The sequence below is a fragment of the Rhinichthys klamathensis genome, unplaced genomic scaffold (assembly GCF_029890125.1).
Source record: "Rhinichthys klamathensis goyatoka isolate OS25496 unplaced genomic scaffold, OSU_Roscu_1.1 h1tg000019l_1, whole genome shotgun sequence".
NCBI lineage: Eukaryota > Metazoa > Chordata > Actinopteri > Cypriniformes > Leuciscidae > Rhinichthys > Rhinichthys klamathensis.
The window spans coordinates 3,347,398-3,366,488 of NW_026606570.1; the positions used below are offsets into that span (position 1 = coordinate 3,347,398).

A 19,091-nucleotide genomic window follows, 5' to 3' on the forward strand; every position below is an offset into this window, starting at 1 on the left:
TCAAAGCATATGATAGAATATTGTACATTGTTTTCAATAAATGCACTTGATATAAACCAAACACAAGAACATTGTAAGATACAGTGTAGTCTGTCATCCAAAAGACCACAATGAAAATATAGGATTCGTAATGTAAACCTGGCAAGTTTTTGAATTTGGAAAATTTGGAGATAAAAAAAAAACAAAAACAAAAAACCAACAACAACAACATAAGCCCTGACAAAACTTACCAATCCACAAAATTAATGGAATGCATAGCTGATATAAAAAACTGGATGACTAATAATTCCCTACTACTTAATTCTGAAAAAAAAGAGATTCTAATTATTGGACAAAAAACGTCCTCACGTAATAACCTAGAATACTGTCTAACACTTGATGGTTGCTCTGTCAAGTCCTCGTCGTCGTTTAGGAACCTGGGTGTGCTCTTTGATACCAATCTTTCATTTGAAAGTCACGTGTCTAGTATCTGTAAAACCACATTTTTTTTCATCTTAAAAAGATATCTAAATTACGTCATATGCTCTAAATTAAAAATGCAGAACAATTAGTTCATGCGTTCATGACATCAAGGCTAGATTATTGTAATGCTCTTATGGGTGGTTGCCCTGCACGTTTAATAAATAAACTACAGCTGATCCAAAATGCAGCTGCTAGAGTTCTTACCAGAACCAGGAAGTATGACCATATTAGCCCGGTTCTATCAACACTACATTGGCTCCCTATTAAACAGCGTATACATTTTAAAATATTGCTGATTACTTACAAAGCACTAAATGGTTTAGCTCCCCAGTACTTGAGCGAGCTCTTAACGCATTATAGTCCTTCACGTCTATTGCGATCTCAAAATTCCGGCCAGTTGATAATACCTAGAATATCAAAATCGACTGCTGATGGTAGATCCTTTTCCTATTTAGCACCAAAACTTTGGAACAATCTTCCTAACATTGTCCGGGAAGCAGACTGTCAGGGTTCTGTCACTTCTGTCTTGTCTATTTCTTGGTTTTGTGACAGAGCCCTGACACTCATGTTTTGTCTTGTGCTGTGTAGCACGCAGCTTGTTTACACTAGCTGTGTGCTTTCATGTTGTCTTGTTTTGTGTGAGCACATGGCTGGTGATTTGTTTTACTGGCCATGTGCTTGTGTTCAAGTCATGTTTGGTGTGAGCACATGGCACAAGGAAACATACATGACAAGCCATGTGCTCACACCAAACATGACTTGAACACAAGCACATGGCCAGTAAAACAAATCACCAGCCATGTGCTCACACAAAACAAGACAACATGAAAGCACACAGCTAGTGTAAACAAGCTGCGTGCTACACAGCACAAGACAAAACATGAGTGTCAGGGCTCTGTCACACTCTCCTGTTGATTCTTCTTCTTCTTTGGGGTTTTACGGCAGCCGGCATCCAATAAGTTGCATTGCTGCCATCTATGGTACTAGCACCTAAGTGCACTATATCCTATTAAACAGTCCAGTATCTTTTAGAAATTTGAAAAGACATCGCTTTCCCCTTGTGCTTGACCCTACTTCTAAAATATTTTTTAGAGACACTTCTTCCAAGCCGATTACTCGCATTTCTCTGAGTAGATCTTGTCTTTGGTTGTCATACTCTCTACAACAAATCAAAACATGTTGCACTGTCTCAGGTTCCTGACATGCACAAGCCACTCTGGTGTTTTCCTAAAATAAATAAAGTGCTGTTCAGAAACGTGTGACCAATCCTCATTCTAGAAATAATAACCTCTTCCTTACGTCTAATCTCTCCTCTTTTACAAACATTAACTGAATCAGTTACCCTACTAGAAATAGAGAATAGGTGCCTCCCTTTGTTTTCTTGCTCCCAGAGCTGTTGCCATTTCAAAATTGTTCCTTGCCACACAATACTTTTACCCTCCGCTTTGGACAGATTTAAGTTGACATCTATTGTTTCCTTTTGAGCAGCTTCCTTGGCCAACTTATCAACCTTTTCATTTGTTGCAATACCTACATGAGCTGGGACCCATACAAATGATATTTCTACCCCTCTCCTTTTCACATCTCTAATTGGCAGAAGAATATCATATACAAGGTATTGTCGACTCTTTGAGGTCCCTTTCCCAATACTATTAATAGCTGACACAGAGTCACTACATATCAACACTTTATGGTTCTGAATCTGCTCAGTCCATTGCACTGCCATCAGGATTGCATATAATTCCACTGAAAACACACTTAGGAAATTTGAGGTCCTCTTACAATCTCCTGTTGATTGTCTAGCCCAGTGGTTCCCAAACCTGTCCTCACGGCACCCCAACACTGCACGTTTTCTTTATCTCCCTAATCAAACACACCTGATTCAACTCATCAGCTCATTCTCAAATGGGTTAATGAGCTGATGAGTTGAATCAGGTGTGTTTGATTAGGGAGATAAAGAAAACGTGCAGTGTTGGGGTGCCGTGAGGACAGGTTTGGGAACCACTGGTCTAGCCCCTCCCATCTTGTTACCTGATTATTGATTTGTTTGCCCCACCTGTCCTCCCTCGTTACCTGATTGATTCATTTGCCCCACCATGTCCTCCCTCGTTACCTCCTTTGTTTGGTCTCCCTATTTATTCTCCCTGTGTTTACAGTCCTGTGCGGTGCCAACCGCCAATAAGAAGTAGAAGTAGAAGTAGAAGTAGAAGTAGAAGTAGAAGTAGAAGTAGAAGTAGAAGTAGAAGTAGAAGTAGAAGTAGAAGTAGAAGTAGAAGTAGAAGTAGAAGTAGAAGTAGAAGTCCTGTGCGTTGTTGTATGTACCTGGTGTGTTACCCCTTGTGTCAAGTCATTTGTTTTCCCCTACGGGGTAGTTTTGTTTGCATTTGTTTTTATTTTTAATAGTTATTAAAAACCCATTTTTCCTGCAATTGAGTCCTCGCTTCATCTCCTCAACCCCACACCTGACACAGACACTCTGGCCTCGTTTACACTGCAGGTCTTGATGCCCAATTCTGATTTGTTGCCTATATCCGATTTTCTTTTTTTTTTTACCGCCCGTTTACACGTTCTTTAAATTGTGACCCATATCCGAGTCATGTGTTTACACTTGACTGAAACATCGCGCATGTTTAAAGGGGTCTTCTTGCTCAGATGGACGAACGCGCAGCGAGATCTCAGGACAGGTGGGAACATACAACACGATCTCATAAAAGTGAGTATCTATAGCACAAATTTTATTTCTCATGCCATTTATACGCCAAAAATAGTTTTTGCTTGCATATGATACGCACTGTAAACGTGCGTATTAAACGCCATAAAGTGCGTATCATGCACGCAAAAACTATTTTTGGCATAAATGCCACGTGAAAAAAAAATCGTGCAATAGACGCACTTTCATGAGATCGTGGCGGGCTTTAACGAGGAGCAGTGGGTCCGAAATTTTAGGTATGAGCAAGCCAACCTTTGATATGTTGTGTCAATGTGTGTCCACATTCCTCTCCTACGACGACACAATGTTTCGTCGGGCCATCCGCAGATGCGCGTCAGGGTCTCTCTCGTCATTAAACCGCGGAGACGCAGCCTAATGCCTCGGAAAATCCGATCTGCCTGTTTACATGACAGTCGCATTGGCACATATCCGATTTACATCTGATTTATTTCCACATATGAACGAGGCCTGAAACCGATCTCGAAATATTCGAATGCATGCGTTTTTTTCCTGTTTACACTGTCATAGAACACATCCGATCTGTGTCGCATACGAGTAAAAAATCGGAATTGGGTCACATTTCACTGACAGTGTAAACGAGGCCTCTGTCAGTTCAAATCTAGACTAAAAACACATCTCTTTGGCTTAGCATACACAACACATTATAGACTTCTATAATTCAATGTTAGGCTGCACAGTAGATCATCCCTATCGACTGAACACGTGATGCGCATGTGCGCGCCGTCTGCTTTTTCGCGGGTTTGCGTTTTTGCGGTTTGCGCAGAGATAACGGATAATCGTTTGCACCTTCGAACCTATTTCAGGGAGTGCGTTCTCGCAGTAAGGGCTAGCGCAAAATGCGGCATCTGGCCGCTGGAGATGCCACCGGAAGTGCCGCTTCGAGATGCCGATGCCGCATTTTGCGCTTGCTCTCTCTCCGTTCTCGAGACACCAGGCACTGTTTTGTGCGGATGGGCGGTCGGAGCGCATTAAGAGTTTTTTTCTGTTAGAACGGTGTTGTGTTAGCGGCCCCTAAGTTAATATGGTTTGTGTAACATTAGCAACACATTATTAGCTGTTTGACAACGTAGTAAAGCAAAAGTCTAATCATATTAATTACCATTATGCGTCCGACGTTGTAGAGAGCAATGCATAAAACGCATTACCATTCTGATACATTGATTTCTATACGCCCCTGTATGAGTGAGTGCAGACGGTTGCATATTCATGGCCCACGTACAGGTGAAACTCGAAAAATTAGAATATCGTGCAAAAGTTATCTTATTTCAGAAATTCAACTTAAAATGTGAAACTAATATATTATATAGACTCATTACATGCAAAGTGAGATATTTCAAGCCTTTATTTGTTATAATTTTGATGATTATGGCTTACAGCTATGAAAACCTTTTCACAATATTCTAATTTTGAATTTGGGGTTTTCATAAGCTGTAAGCCATAATCATCAAAATTATAACAAATAAAGGCTTGAAATATCTCACTTTGCATGTAGTGAGTCTATATAATATATTAGTTTCACCTTTTAAGTTGAATTACTGAAATAAATGAACTTTTGCACGATATTCTAATTTTTTGAGTTTCACCTGTTTATACTAAATGAAGCAAGGGTGTAGAGTTACATTTAAGCTATTTTATGGCATGAATTTTTTCACAGGAAAAAAAGTTTAAATATATCTTTTTGGTGATTAAAGATTTAAGGGATAAAATTATTGACTACAAGGGACTTTAAATCTACTTTACTCTTTCCCCGCCATTGACAGAATTTTCCGGCTATCCATGTTTTCATTGTAATACGATAGGGGGCTCTTCTGAAAGAGTACAGAATCTCCGGATCAAAACACAGGCGAAGAAGAAGCAGAAACAAGTGATGGAAGATTGTAAAATAACGCGATCATCAAACATTAAACAGCACATAAGTTCAAAACTGCCTAACGTTACCAAATGAAATGTCGAACCCATGAAGAGAAAACGACTGTGAAGCTTTGGGGGTGTTGATGGACTCGATTTACTCCATCTGTTTTGATCAACGTTCTAAATCCGAACCTGGCGTAGTCTTTGACAAAAATTAGATTTTCTCAGCTTTTTGCTTAAATTTTTGCTTTTTTATGAAACTTTGATCCCACATTGATAAAAAAGGATGCATGAAGCTAGAATAAAAAGTTTTTAAAATGGAAAGAGTTAAAGTACAGTTAAAGGTATATTACAAATATAACATTGAAACATAGTAGTATACTTAAAGTGCAAAAATAATATATAAATAGTAATAAATATATAAAAAGTTTGAATTTATGTATACTTAAAGAAAATATACAAGTATACTTGCCCTATAAAACTGCTACAGGTATTTGACTAGTAAACTATCAGTATACCTATTTGTTCTCTTGTAGTATAGTAGCAATACAAAAGAAAAACTTAATTGTAAACTAGTTGTTTACTCAAAGTTGACTACTGTTACACAAAGTATGCTTAAAAGTATACTTTTATACACTAAAAAGTGAGCCAATTTAGTCCCAAGTAGTATTGAAGCAGCACACTTACAAGTATACTTCTAGTAGATTGATATTAGTATACTTACTACATAAAGTAGCCTATACTTAAAAATACTTGAACTTTACTAAAGTAGACATAATAAAATTAACTTGAAGTATAGGCTACTTATTTTTTGTAAGGGGGTGCAAGTCCAAGATGACTTGCCATATCGTAAATTATATTACTTCTACTATCTTGTATTAACAAAATCTGGCCAATAACAGAATACTGAAAAAAATTGGGGAAAAAAATATATTAACATAGACTCACCAGAGAGGGCTTGATACCAATGCTTTCAGCTGCTTGGAAAGCCAGAGTGAGATTTCGTCCCTATGGGGAAAAAACAGCACTCTTTTAACCACTTGACCAATATTAACCATCTGAATATTAATTACAGTAGTGAAAAACAGGTGTCTAAACCCAACTGAATTCTCTAGCAATGCTCTAGATCCACATACGTGGCCTTTTAGTAGCCTTGACATTTACAACACACTCAAAGAGGCTTTGTGAATAATTCAAAAGCATAATGTACCATCTCTTCCTGTAATCACTATTATACTTATGGCTGCAATTTGTCACATAAGCTCTAAAGACCGCGGCACATTGCGTATACGTGGATGTGTGCATGGTTGAATAAACATACAGGGAGGGCTGTATTATTTGTTATGCATGTTGTGTCTACACCTCTCCGAGAGTCGTTTGTTTATGTATTCTGTCAACACTAATCCATAGAAGCATGTAATTCATTACATCTGGCAGGTCAGCTGAGGGAAAGTCTTGACTGTTAACACACTGTTTTGACTGTTTTATTGCTGAATGTGTCAGGCACTAAAGATAAGGTGAGGATCTTCTAAGACACTTAAATATTCAATGTAAGAAATACATGTGTACCTTGTCTTGGCTGATGAGCTCCTGGTAAGGGATGTGTGCAGGCAGATAGGTGTGTAACAGAGCACAGAATGCCAGGCCATCACTCCAGCTGCTGCTGAAGTTTGTCACATCTATATTCTACAAGGACAGAGAAAGAGAAAAGTTTAAAGACACCATACAAATAGTTTTGTTGACATTTGGTCCCCACAATGTAGTATGAACCCACACACACACACACACACACACACTTCTATATGTGGTTTACGGGGACTCGCCATAATCACAATGGCTTTTATACTGTACAAACAGAAGCGGCCTGTCCAGCAACGCTGTAACTTAAAGCCTTGGCCGCGAGAGCTCTGGATGGGAGACGTGGGCAACCTCCAATCTCCAGGTACCCTTTGGCCGCCCTGCCATTGAGGGTAGTTAGAGTAGAGAAGGCACCGGAGCGGCTTCGGGCAGAAAAAGGTGCCTTCCATGACTTCGTGACCTCCTCATGCACTTCCAGGAAGAAAGGCAACACTCGCCCCGAGAAACCAATCATCCAACCTTGAGCGTTCGGGACACGGTGAAGGGTTCCATTCGAGCCTGAAGCTCGTGGCGGCCCAGGAAAGCATGGCCGTCAGCTCTGGGTCGATGTTACTCTCCCTGAAGGGGGCAACTCAGTCGAATCTTCATCCCCGGGGGAGTCTAGCCTGCCCTCCAATGCAGCAATCAACATCTGATCCTCCGGCAGAGCCCAGAATAAGATGCTGGGTTCCCCATGAGAAGGACCAGCACCTCCACCTGGAAGCTCCACAGCGATAGAGGAGTGGGAGGCCACGGGGATTGACCCGGTGGGAGAGCCCCCACTGTAACCCTCAGATCCCCCAGTGTATCAACCAAAGTAGCCCTCTGCTGGGCAGAGGAACTAGATTGGGGGACAGCAGAGGGGTCTCCACCTCTTTCAAGGTACTGGAGTCTCGATCTCAGCATCGCGATGATCATCTTCCCGCAGTGGGTACATGACTCATCCACAAATGCTGTCTCAGCATGGTTACGGCATAGACATGTGAAACAGTGATCTTGACTGTCAGCCATTTAACGACCACATCCAGAAACACACCGGTGGATTGGCATCTTGAAAAAGACGCAACGTCACACTAAGACACTAAATCCAATGTCAACTCTTTTAGAGAAAGATGCTCTTTTGTACTGAAGTGCACAGGGGAAAGGTCGCCTGCAGAGTGCGCAGAAATGCTCTTTTAGAGATTGCACAGCGTGCAAAATTCTCCAGGAAGGTGACCACCGTTGACGCACCATCACACCAACACGCGCTTAACTTTTTCATGGTTCTCTATACCATATACTTATTGGTTGTACGTGTCATTCATTTCACGGTATTGATTATAAAAGCCCTGTGATTTTATAGCATGGGATCCAGCAGTATTGTGACAATCTGATGGATTTTAAAAGCTTTGTACACAAAAAAGTTTTGAACATTCAGACACACACAGACATTAACCCTCTGGGGACCAAGGGTTTTTTGGGGCCCTTGGGATGTTTTGACATGCACTGACATTTGTGCTTTTTTCAGTTATTTATAAACATGTTAATGGCAAAGGTGTAAATTCACTCTATATAGCACAAACGGGGCTACCATAATCTGTGAGCAACATGTATGTACATGTTTGTATTTTTGAGAGAATATTATTTATGCATGGTTATTGAAAAACTTAAAAATAAAAGTTTCTGAAATAAGGCCACAAAACACATATTGATTATTTCTTCACAAGACTTTTGAAAATTGTATCACATAGTCTGGAATATTTGCTCCAAAACTATGTGAGAATCATCCTGACTACTCATTCAGATAAGTCAATAAAGTATTTTATAATGTGTATGACGTGTTTAGTGTGAGAAAGCTTTATGCAAGGAGGCGTGATCTCTCATTAATATGTATGGAATTTCACACCTGAGAAAGACAAAGACCCTCCCATAATGGCCCTATTAGGTGCTATCAGGCCCCATTACGAGGAGCCTTGCACAAAGAATGAGGAGATTTAAAAAAGAATGGCTTTTAGATTGTTTGGATTTATTTACAACACAACATAATCCAAAGATACACAACAAAGGACAAAAAAGCACATTAGTAAACACTGATAAAGACAGAGGCTTGCACAGTCACACAGCATTGTCCCATTCCTGAAACATAGTACATACCTGTCATTTCCAAGGTGTTTGATTTTTCATTACAGTCTCCTGTGAATGTTGAAGTCAGCAGGACTGATATCAAGAGAAACTATATGGCTGCACGACTTTGGGGATGCATTGTAGATTTTTCTGGTTAAAATAGCTTTTTAATTATAGGCCATATATATATATATATATATATATATATATATATATATATATATATATACACACACACACACACTGCTTAGAATTAGAAGTGAACACACCCATGCTAAAGTTGACTAAAAAGAGGAATAAAAAATCTTAATTTCTTAATTAAAAAATGAGGAAAACTCTAACCTTTAGGGACATGAATAATGTCCCTGAATTCTTTGTGAATGAATAATGTATCGCAAATAATTAAATGTTCTTCTTTAAAATACAGGGTGCATACGTCTGGACACTTCTATCCCCAGAAACTCCTAACAAAAGCTGATGTCTTTATTTTGAAGCTTATTTGAAGCTTATTTGATGCTTATTTGATTTGAAAAACTTTATCCAAAACTAGTCAACGAAATTTTGTCTTTTATTTCGTCTGTAACAGTGCGTATATGTGCGTTCATTCATTCATTTACACACACACACACACACACACACACACACACACACACACACACAGAGAGAAACATGATTCACATTTAAACAGTATGCTATTTTTCCGTTTACAGACACTAACGTTATTCTATATCGCGATTAGAACAAAGCATAGCCATAAAACACTTACAGTTCTCAGCTGAATCTGTTGCTCCTCCTCGAAGTGAAAATAAACCAGCACTTCTGTATTAAATGTCCCAGGATTATTCCTCATAGCCGCGCAAGACGAATCTTAATCTGACTAAAAAATATAGTGCGTTTACAGCATTTGCCTGGGGGCGTTTATCTATTTTGCAAATGGCCTCAACAAATTATCTTATGAATAGCTCGCTCTGCGAGTGGGTGTGAACAAATTAACGATAATGAGCTGAGACAGGAGAAACTGTACTTCTCTTTAGTTTCAGACAGATTACATTGCAGGAGAATATTTGTTTTAAATGTGAATTGTTTTATTTAAAAGTAGAAATTTAAAGCGTTCTTTAGACGTATGTTTCATGTTTGTGTGATAAGTATTAGCGGAGTTTCCGTTCATTTTCCAGACATGTTTCAGAAAGATTTTTGCGGAGACAGAGTGAGCTGAAAGCGCACCCTGTTTATTTTATTTATTTAAAAAAAACACAAGGTTTTGATGTTAATGTGAGTGTACACAAAAAAAGAAGACCCTCTATAGTTTATAATCATGTATTGATTTTATTTATATGACCATAAATGACGGAGTACTTTAAGTCTATGTTGCTGCTATGTGAAAAAAAAAACAGCAAAACGCGCGGGCGCGTTCTTGGTCCCCAGAGGGTTAAGAATCAGCATATGAATCTCAACAATGGTGACGATAAAAAAAAGCTTCATGTTGCTGTGCTCGATGGGAGCCACCATAGTACAAATCTCATCTATGGCTAGCCATGGATTATCATTTGACACATTGACAAGTGAATGAAAAAGACTGTTGGGCTGGATTTTATTTTTTCCTTCGGGAAATGATTGTATTGATTTTCATAAGATGTTAGACGTTGCTAACTATATGGACGCCGATCTAAATGCCAGTTTGCAGTCAGTTGTGGAGGATATACACTGTGTGCAAAATTATTAGGCAAGTTGTATTTTTGAGGATTAATTTTATTATTGAACAACTACAGTGCTCTCAGTCAATCCAAAATGTTAATAAACCTCAATCCTGAATATTTAAGGAAGCAAAAGTGAGATTTTGGCTTTCTTAGGAGAATATCTATGTGTGCACAATCATTGGGCAACTCTTAGTGTGCAAAATTATTATGCAGCAAAATGAAAAATTAAATTTTTATTTATTTTTAGTTTATTTTAATCTGTTAAAGTGAGAATGATAAACAAACAACTCAATTTACAAATAAACATCTCTGACATTTAAAAAAAAAAAAATCAGTGACCAATATAGCCACCCTTCTTTTCAATAACAGTTATTAGCCTTCCATTCATGGAGTCTGTCAGTTTCTTGATCTGCTGATGATCAAATTTTTGTGCAGCAGCCCCCACAGCCTCCCATACACTGTTCAGAGAGGTGTACTGTTTTCCTCCACCATAAATCTCCCATTTAAGAAGGGCCCACAAGTTCTCAATAGGGTTTAAATCAGGTGACGAAGGGGGCCATGTCATACTGTAATTCTTTCATCTTTAAGGCCTTTACTGGCTAGCGACGCAGTGGAGTACTTCGATGCATGCGATGGAGCATTGTCCTGCATAAAAATCATGGTCTTCTTGAAAGATGCAGACTTTTTCCTGTACCACTGCTTGAAGAAACTATCTTCTAAAAACTGGCAGTAGGTTTGGGAGTTCATTTTAAGTCCATCTTCAACCCGAAAAGGTCCAACTAGCTCATCTTTAATAATACCAGCCCATACCATTACCCCACCTTCACCTTGCTGTCGTCTGAGTTGAAGTGGAGCACTGTGCCCATTACTGATCCAGCCACGGGCCCATCCATCTGGTCCGTCAAGAGTCACTCTCATCTCATCAGTCCATAAAACCTTTGAAAAATCTGTCTTCAGATATTTCCTGGCCCTGTCTTGACGTTTCAACTTATGTTTCTTGTTCAGTGGTGGTCGGATTTCAGCCTTGCTTACCTTGGCCATGTCTCTGAGCACTGAACACCTTGTACTTCTGGGCACTCCAGGTAGGTTGCAGTTCTGGAATATGACAGCACTGGAGGATAATGGGTTCCTGGTAGCTTCACGTTTGATTCTTCTCAAATCTTTGGCAGTTAATTTGCGTTTTTTTTTCTCAACACGTTTCTTGCGACTCTGTTGAGCATTTGCTACAAAACGTTTGATGGTTCTGTGATCACTAGGGATGGGAATTGAAAACCGGTTCCACTCGAGAACCGGTTCTAAATTTTACGATCCATCGATATTGTATGCCCTCGACGTTAACGAGTCCTCTTATCGATGCTCCTGCTCTGAGTCAGCCATAGTATGTAGGCTACAGACCGTGAACTCACAACTGTCCCTTTTGTCCTTTATCAAGCACCATAGCACGGCGTCCAACGCGAATTTTTGTACCGCCAAAGTCTTATTTGATCGGTGAGTAATGGAGTTGAACTGCTGCGCTTGTGACAGGGCGCATGTTAAACTGAACGAGCAGAGAGAGAGAGCCCCGGTCGCACGCGCGCGCACTCTCTCACTCTTCGGAGCAAGGCGGCTTCACCGTCTCAAAACTAAGCGCTGTCTTGCTCTCTCTCCCTCGCACATATTAATCAAAATAAACGCCACGATGGTAAGGTCGGGAGACTAAAGTTTCATGTGGAGCATTCGGAGATTTGTTTTTCCTGAATTACCGCTGGGTGTGAATTGTGCTAAAATACGTTGCCTTATCTTCTCTGAAAAGTGTTCCGCACATTCAGCTGACATAAACCACACTTTAAATAAACGGAAAAAAAAAACTATCCATTGATGAAATGTTTTTTGTGATGACACACACATCTTGTGGGATGTCCCAACGCGGCGGGATAATCACACAAGCGCACACGGCACACGTCCGATAATGACCATAGACTGTAAAAAAAGATGGACAACGCCCCTTCGCTCTTTTCTTACACTTCTTAATTATTTTCTTGTTATTTCTTATTTATAAAAAAAAACTGTTCATGTATTTGTTAACTTATTGATTTATTGATTATTTGTTCATTGCTTATGTAATGGCCTATGCTTTTGGCATGCTATGACTTGTACAGTAGTACAAGTCATGCCAATAAAGCTCATTTGAATTTGAGAGAGAGATGGAGAGAGAGAGAGAGAGAGAGAGAGAGAGAGAGAGAGAGAGAGAGAGAGAGAGAGAGAGAGAGAGAGAGAGAGAGAGAGAGAGAGAGAGAGAGAGAGAGAGAGAGAGAGAGAGAGAGAGATGAAGTTAGATTAATTACTTCAAAAACGGCGATGTCACCCCCTTGTTGCTGAGAAATATAATGTAGCGATTCAGTAGCTAAGCTATTTTATTAATAAAAGTCTTGGGGTCACAGTCAATAACAAGTTTTTGCTCTCTGGAATTTTTCTGTGTATGAGCAGCACAATCTACAATCTTTGTGTGTGTGTGTGTGTTTCTGCTTCAATGAAAACAGCCCATTAATACAGAATGGTGATTAAATGACTGGGACCTGTGTATTAAACGGTTTTAATGTACACCTTCTAGCCAATCAGAATTGAGTATTCAGACAGACCATGTTATAAATATTTTTTTAAATCTTACTGACCCCAAACTTTTGTTTTTCTGTCTGTCACTGTATTTTGCAGTAATTGATGTAAATATAAAAAAAATGCAAATATGAATGTAAGTGGTGACTGTCAAACTGCACATACATTTGTGATCATTTGCACTCTCAGTCTCACTACATGCTTTCAGAGTAGAACTCATGACAGACAAACCAGTTCACTGAGCTTAGATATACTGTATGTCAGTACATAGCAGATCTCATGCAATAGCTGCACTGTGAAAAGTCTTCTCTCAAATGCTTAGTTAATTATTGATTTACATGAATCAAAAGAGAATCAATGAGTCAAATGAAATAAATTGATTCAGGTGATTGGCCACTGTAGCAGTTTTGAAGCTAGTATTGAATAAAGTACTGGGTATTTTTTCTGGGCAGTGTGACACTGAACAGTGTAGTAGTTTTAAGTGTGTCATAATGATCTTTGACAATAATTATTCATTTCTGTTTTCTATATTCTCATAAATTTCCATATTTCAGAAAGAAAACATTATGCAGAATCAGAAAGCATGCAATTTATAAAGTTCTACAGATCCCCTGCTTGGTATATATTTGTTTATTAAATATTTTACTTAAAGGGTTAATTCACCCCAAAATGAAAAATCTGTCATAATTTACTCATGCTGTTCCAAGTCTGTATGCCTTTTTTCATCTTCAGGACACAAATAATGATATATTTAATATTATTTTATAATTATTGTCCATCCATTGAAAATCCAAACCATAAGCAACCAAAATTTTCACTTTATAAGATGAACAGATTTAATTTACACTTTTATTCACATATAAACATTGATCAACACACATACATAGTTGATCAAATATGGCAAAGGGAAGCTTGACAGAAACATTGAAGTTTGTTCTCGGGTGTCACACAAGCATTTTGAAGAAAATTTTGGTTGAGTGAACTTTCATGGATAGACAAAAATGATGAGAGTATATATATATATATATATATATATATATATATATATATATATATATATATATATATATATACATATATATATATATATAAAGAATTTGTTCCAAAGATGAACGGTGGTGAAATTATATGAAAGCATGAAAGATGCGGATGAAAGATGCGCATGAAAGATGCGACATGAGGGTGAGAATTGTATTGTTGAGTGAACTATCCCTTTAATTTAGTGTAGTACTCAGCTTTTAACCATGTTTAAAACCAAATCCACAGAAAAACAGCACAGAAAATGTGAGAAAAAATAACCATCTAGGCCAAAACTTCCTGACTGTTGCAGCCCAAACGGCACCACACATATTTTAAGAGAAATTGTGTAGGACATAGAGAACTGTTGTCACAGTAATGAAAATGTTGAGATGGACCTCACACACTCTAGACTACTTCTTATTGTCCTTCACCGGACTTCCTGCCACTTCCTGTATGTCCCAGTGCAGTCATTCTTCTTTGTATGAGTGCATGTATGTCTGTGAAAGGTCTGAGTTTGGGAACAGGGCAAAGGGCCAGTGGCGGTCCTCTTGGGCTCAGCCCCTACTGGGCCCTCAGAGTCCAAACACTTCACAAACATCTTTTGATTTAGAATCAAATGTTAAATTTAAAGGAAGACCTCAAAAGAACCTCAGCTGGGCCATTGGGGCTGAGTTGAAGAGAGGAGGAGAAGTTCATTAGCCATTTCTCCAGCAGGTCAGAAGTTCTTCAGTAAGGACGTCACCCACAGAGGGACAGTAAGGATGGAACCATGTGAAGAATCCCACCATCTGTGCTACGTGCTGGCTAAGTGTACATGTCCTGCCATTTGTAATCAGGTGTGTTTGAAGTGTCCAACATGTCTGGTGTTTATGTGAACCATAGAGATTAAAGAAAAATGGAAATGGAAATGTGGAAAAATAAACAGAATGTAGCATAAAATAAACAAAAAATAATCATATGGAGTACCAGTAAACCTACTGAGTCAATTTTAAAGGGATAGATCACCCAAAGATTCAAATTCTGTCATCAATTACTCACACTCATGTTGTTCCCAGCATGCATTACTTTTTTCTTCAGTGAAACATAAAAGAAGACATTTTAAAGAATGTCTAAGCTGCTCTTTTCCATGGAACCAAAATAGATAGTGACCAGTGGCTGTCAAGCACCAAAAAGCACAATGAAAATGACTTGTGTGCTATATTTAAATTATTTTGAAGTCATACAACAGATTTGTGAAAAACAACATTTTTAAGTTGTTCACTGAAGACGATAGTTTTCACATTTCGTTTGTGCTTGTGTTCAATTCAAAATACATTAGACATGAGACATGCGGAAGCCAGTGGCGTAGACAGGGGAGGGGCCATGGGGGCACTGGCCCCTCCTGAAAACTGATTGGCCCCCCGGTGTGCCCCCACCCTTCTACTAGTCTGTCATTCAAAAATTCAAATCATCTTTCAGTTTGTAGTAGAATAATTAATGATTCCGCGTCGCGGTGCTTCTCAACGAGGACCAAGAAAAGCGAGCTAGAGTTTTTTCTATTTCTTTTTCATTTTTTTTGACCCAGCGCCAATATTTCCGCCCGTGTTCTCTGATTTGTTACTTAGACTTGAGTGAACTAACATTCAGCCAATCACAGCGCGAAGCATCTATTGGGCGCGTCTGCCATGTGCTTCAAATCTCTTGTTGCTCTTGCGAATTTTCGTGTTCGTTTAGTTGCAGTTTGGCCGTCTAATGTATTCCATGCATGCACATCCCCAGAACAAAAGCAGAGGACGATTACATCATTTTTTTGACACACACTGTAAGTATAATGTGTTACATTATGTCGCGATGTCATGAATCACACGTAAAGTTTCCTTGTTATGATTTAACCTACTGTAACGCAGTTAGACCTATGAGTTAGACGTGTAAGACAACAGAACCCGTATGGACCTCGTCGCGCCGGATTGTGCCGAGTGTGTGTTAAATGCTCTCTTACTTGTTGCTTTGGATAAAAGCGTCTGTTAAATGAGACATAACAGATTATTCCCAGCAGGCACACAACGTCATAAGACGTTGATATTTGGTTAAATTTTGGTTGCGACGTCGGGTGACCAAAATTCAATGTAAATTCAACATTTAATGTCAATGTTAAATTGTTGTCCAATACCGAATACATTGATTTAGGTTTTATTGATATATTTTTTATAAAATGTCTGTTGTATAAAATTACTGTAGGCTAGATGTAATCTGTTCTGTACTTATTGAACACTTTTTTTGTCCAACTGTTAAGAAGTAAGATAAAAGTTATTGTTCAAGTGCAGTTTAACTGAAATATTGTAAATATCATAAAATATCTTTATTTCATAAAAATAAAGTATAGATGTCCTCAGTTGTCTGAAAGTCCCAAGTCCTGCAATATTTTTTTATTTCGAGTATGATTTCACAAAAATAGGTTGCTGTAAGCTATCATGGCATGTTCCCAAAATTGGCACTAGGGTGCTGTAAAATGCCAATTGCTATTCCATCTAGAATTTATTATTATGAACATCACCTTTCAGTCCCTCCAGAAAAACGCGATTATGCGATCGCATGATTCAATGCATAATCAGCCAAAGTCTGCATATTTATGCGGGGGCATTTTTTCAAATACGCCGCACTTTTGCCGTATAAATTGCCGATTTCCACGCAAAATATGCGGGGCTTGTATGATTTCATAATCCCCGCATTTTTGTTGCAAAAAAGAAAGTCACATATATCTTAGCAGAAAGTTGAAAAATGTTGCGTTTACTTCACACAAGAGCAGCCATTTCCCCCTGTTGCCATGGGAACGTTATGAAGTGACGTAATTACGCGACATGAACATCATTGAAAAGCTGTAAAACAGGAAACATTTTTTCATATTTTATTTATTCATTTTTACAGAAGTTGTAGCATATTCCTTTTGTAAAGCTACAGAACTTGTTTGACTCATCAATGTTTTGTAAGTTTGAGCCATGTGTTTATTAAGGTCTGAAATAAAACAAAATGAAATATTCCAGCACTTTCTGTGATGTAGTTATGCTTGCTTATCATAGGAAGTAATAAGAAATAGCTCTTTACATTAAGATAGTAGCCTAGTGAGAACAGGGTGTTGGGGAATCACTTTTTCTCTCTTTTTCATCAAACCGCAGTTTTTGCATATTCCATCGCCGCATAATCAAGGATTTAAAAAAGATTTATTACAATTTTATTACAGTTATATGAATTCATTAATTGTGTATTTATTATATGAATGATTAATATAATTATGCATTTATATAAATAAGGCTGTTCTATTATTATTTGTGAGTTGTACACTAATACATTGGATTATTTTATTTATTACAATTTTTCTTTCACTTTTGTAAAGTGAAAAGTTAATATAAATTGTATTTTATTGTTTTGATTTTGAGCAGTGAATAACTGCTATTAAAAGATAATAGGGTTTTACTGTTCATTGCTGATTTTAAAGCTTACTGAACTTGAAATGATTTGGATATCTACAGTTCTACATAAATACACAACATAAGAATGGCCCCTCTGTAATAATTGTGGCCCCTCTTGTGCCCCCCAGTTGAAAAAATCCTAGAATCGCCCCTGGCGGAAGCCAATAATGTTTCAAAGAGTACATGCCCAAATTATTTGAAAGTGTTTGGAGGGAAAAACTATTAGCAAATAATGACAGTCTGTTACTCAAAGTCATCCTATGGGATCAGAGACACTATAGCAACATATGGACTACTTTTTATGGTGCTTTTATATCCTTTTTGGATCATGGCAGCCTGTCTACCTTTGTTGTATAATAAAGAACAGCCTGGACATCTTCTTTTATGTTCGATGGAAGAAAGTCATACATGTTGGAACAACATAAGGGTGTTTTGGGGTGAACTCTCTTGTGAAAAAGAGATTGTATTGTATTGAATTGAAATTGTATTGAATGCACACTTGTAGTGTACTTCAAATCTTAAAATTACATTTAAGATACAGTTAATAATTGTAAATACAGTTTATTAACCGTACTTGCAGATAATATAATATTAAAGGAGCTGTATGTAAGAAATGTATTTCAATTAATCATAAAATGGCCCTGATATGTCACTAGACATTAAGAAATCATGTTCATTTCAAATACTTATATCACTGACAACAGTAGTCCGGCCAGGATATTGTCCTTTAAAAAGTGAAGTTGCAGCCCTCAACTGATGTTGATGTTGTCATGTTGTGTTTTGGTCTGATGCTCCTCCCTCCACCTATCTACCAATCACGAAGTCAGTAGTGTTGCGGCATCCGGGTTGCCAGCTCTGCTCTAGTTACCACAGCTGCAGCTCGTCACGTTCCTGCTGGATCCTGCAACCTATCTGGCAACCTCGAGTCAGGGGGGAGGGGGAGGGGATACACTGCTCTACAGTAATTTGAAAGTGATTGCAGTACCAGTTTTGGCCACAATCTTACAAACAGCTCCTTTAATTAAATAAGTGGCAATTTAAGTGTACTTAAAGGAAGTAAATTTCCATGCCTATGTTTTATATCACACAAGTACAAATCATTGTTTTAATAATCTTTTGTCATGCTTTAAATAAGTAAAATGTAATGTGTTGACTACATACTAAGGGCCAAATTTACTAACAGCTTGCACCAACTTCCGCTGGCGCAAGCGGAAAACCCTATTTTGGCATTTAAAAACTACTGTCAGGATTTACTAAAGACACACAGTGAAAAATTAGCGCTGAAAAGGCATGGAGAGTTATTTTTGCGGCTGACATTAATACTGCCAGTGGTTAAAGTGGGATTTGGCAGGTGGGGGAACCCTCAAATTTTGTGTAGGTGCAACAGAGGAAAATGACTTACCGTGGTACAACATATTGAGTATTGTGGTATAGCAATACTTTTTGGGACAAGAGTGTCACTGTGGCACCAAGTATCACAATACTTATTTATTTGATATTTTAATGGTTTTATTTTGGTCCATCTACTGATATGATGACGATATGTTAAAATTGCTGAACACCACAATATGG

At 38.3% G+C, this 19,091-nt stretch overlaps 1 protein-coding gene across 3 annotated transcripts in view; it reads right to left on the bottom strand.

The window, feature by feature from the left end:
* Window positions 1-19,091, bottom strand: part of specc1 (sperm antigen with calponin homology and coiled-coil domains 1) — a 373,450-nt gene that overhangs the window by 3,320 nt on the left and 351,039 nt on the right. For 2 of the 3 annotated variants that reach the window (XM_056236125.1, XM_056236134.1), the window contains 2 exons: window positions 6,614-6,730; window positions 5,993-6,052 (listed from right to left, as the gene is read on the bottom strand). In XM_056236125.1, the coding sequence (XP_056092100.1) occupies window positions 5,993-6,052; window positions 6,614-6,730 (177 nt within the window). Of the gene's footprint in view, window positions 1-5,992; window positions 6,053-6,613; window positions 6,731-18,417; window positions 18,535-19,091 lie in introns of those variants that run through there. The other variant, XR_008803997.1, reaches the window with a different exon arrangement.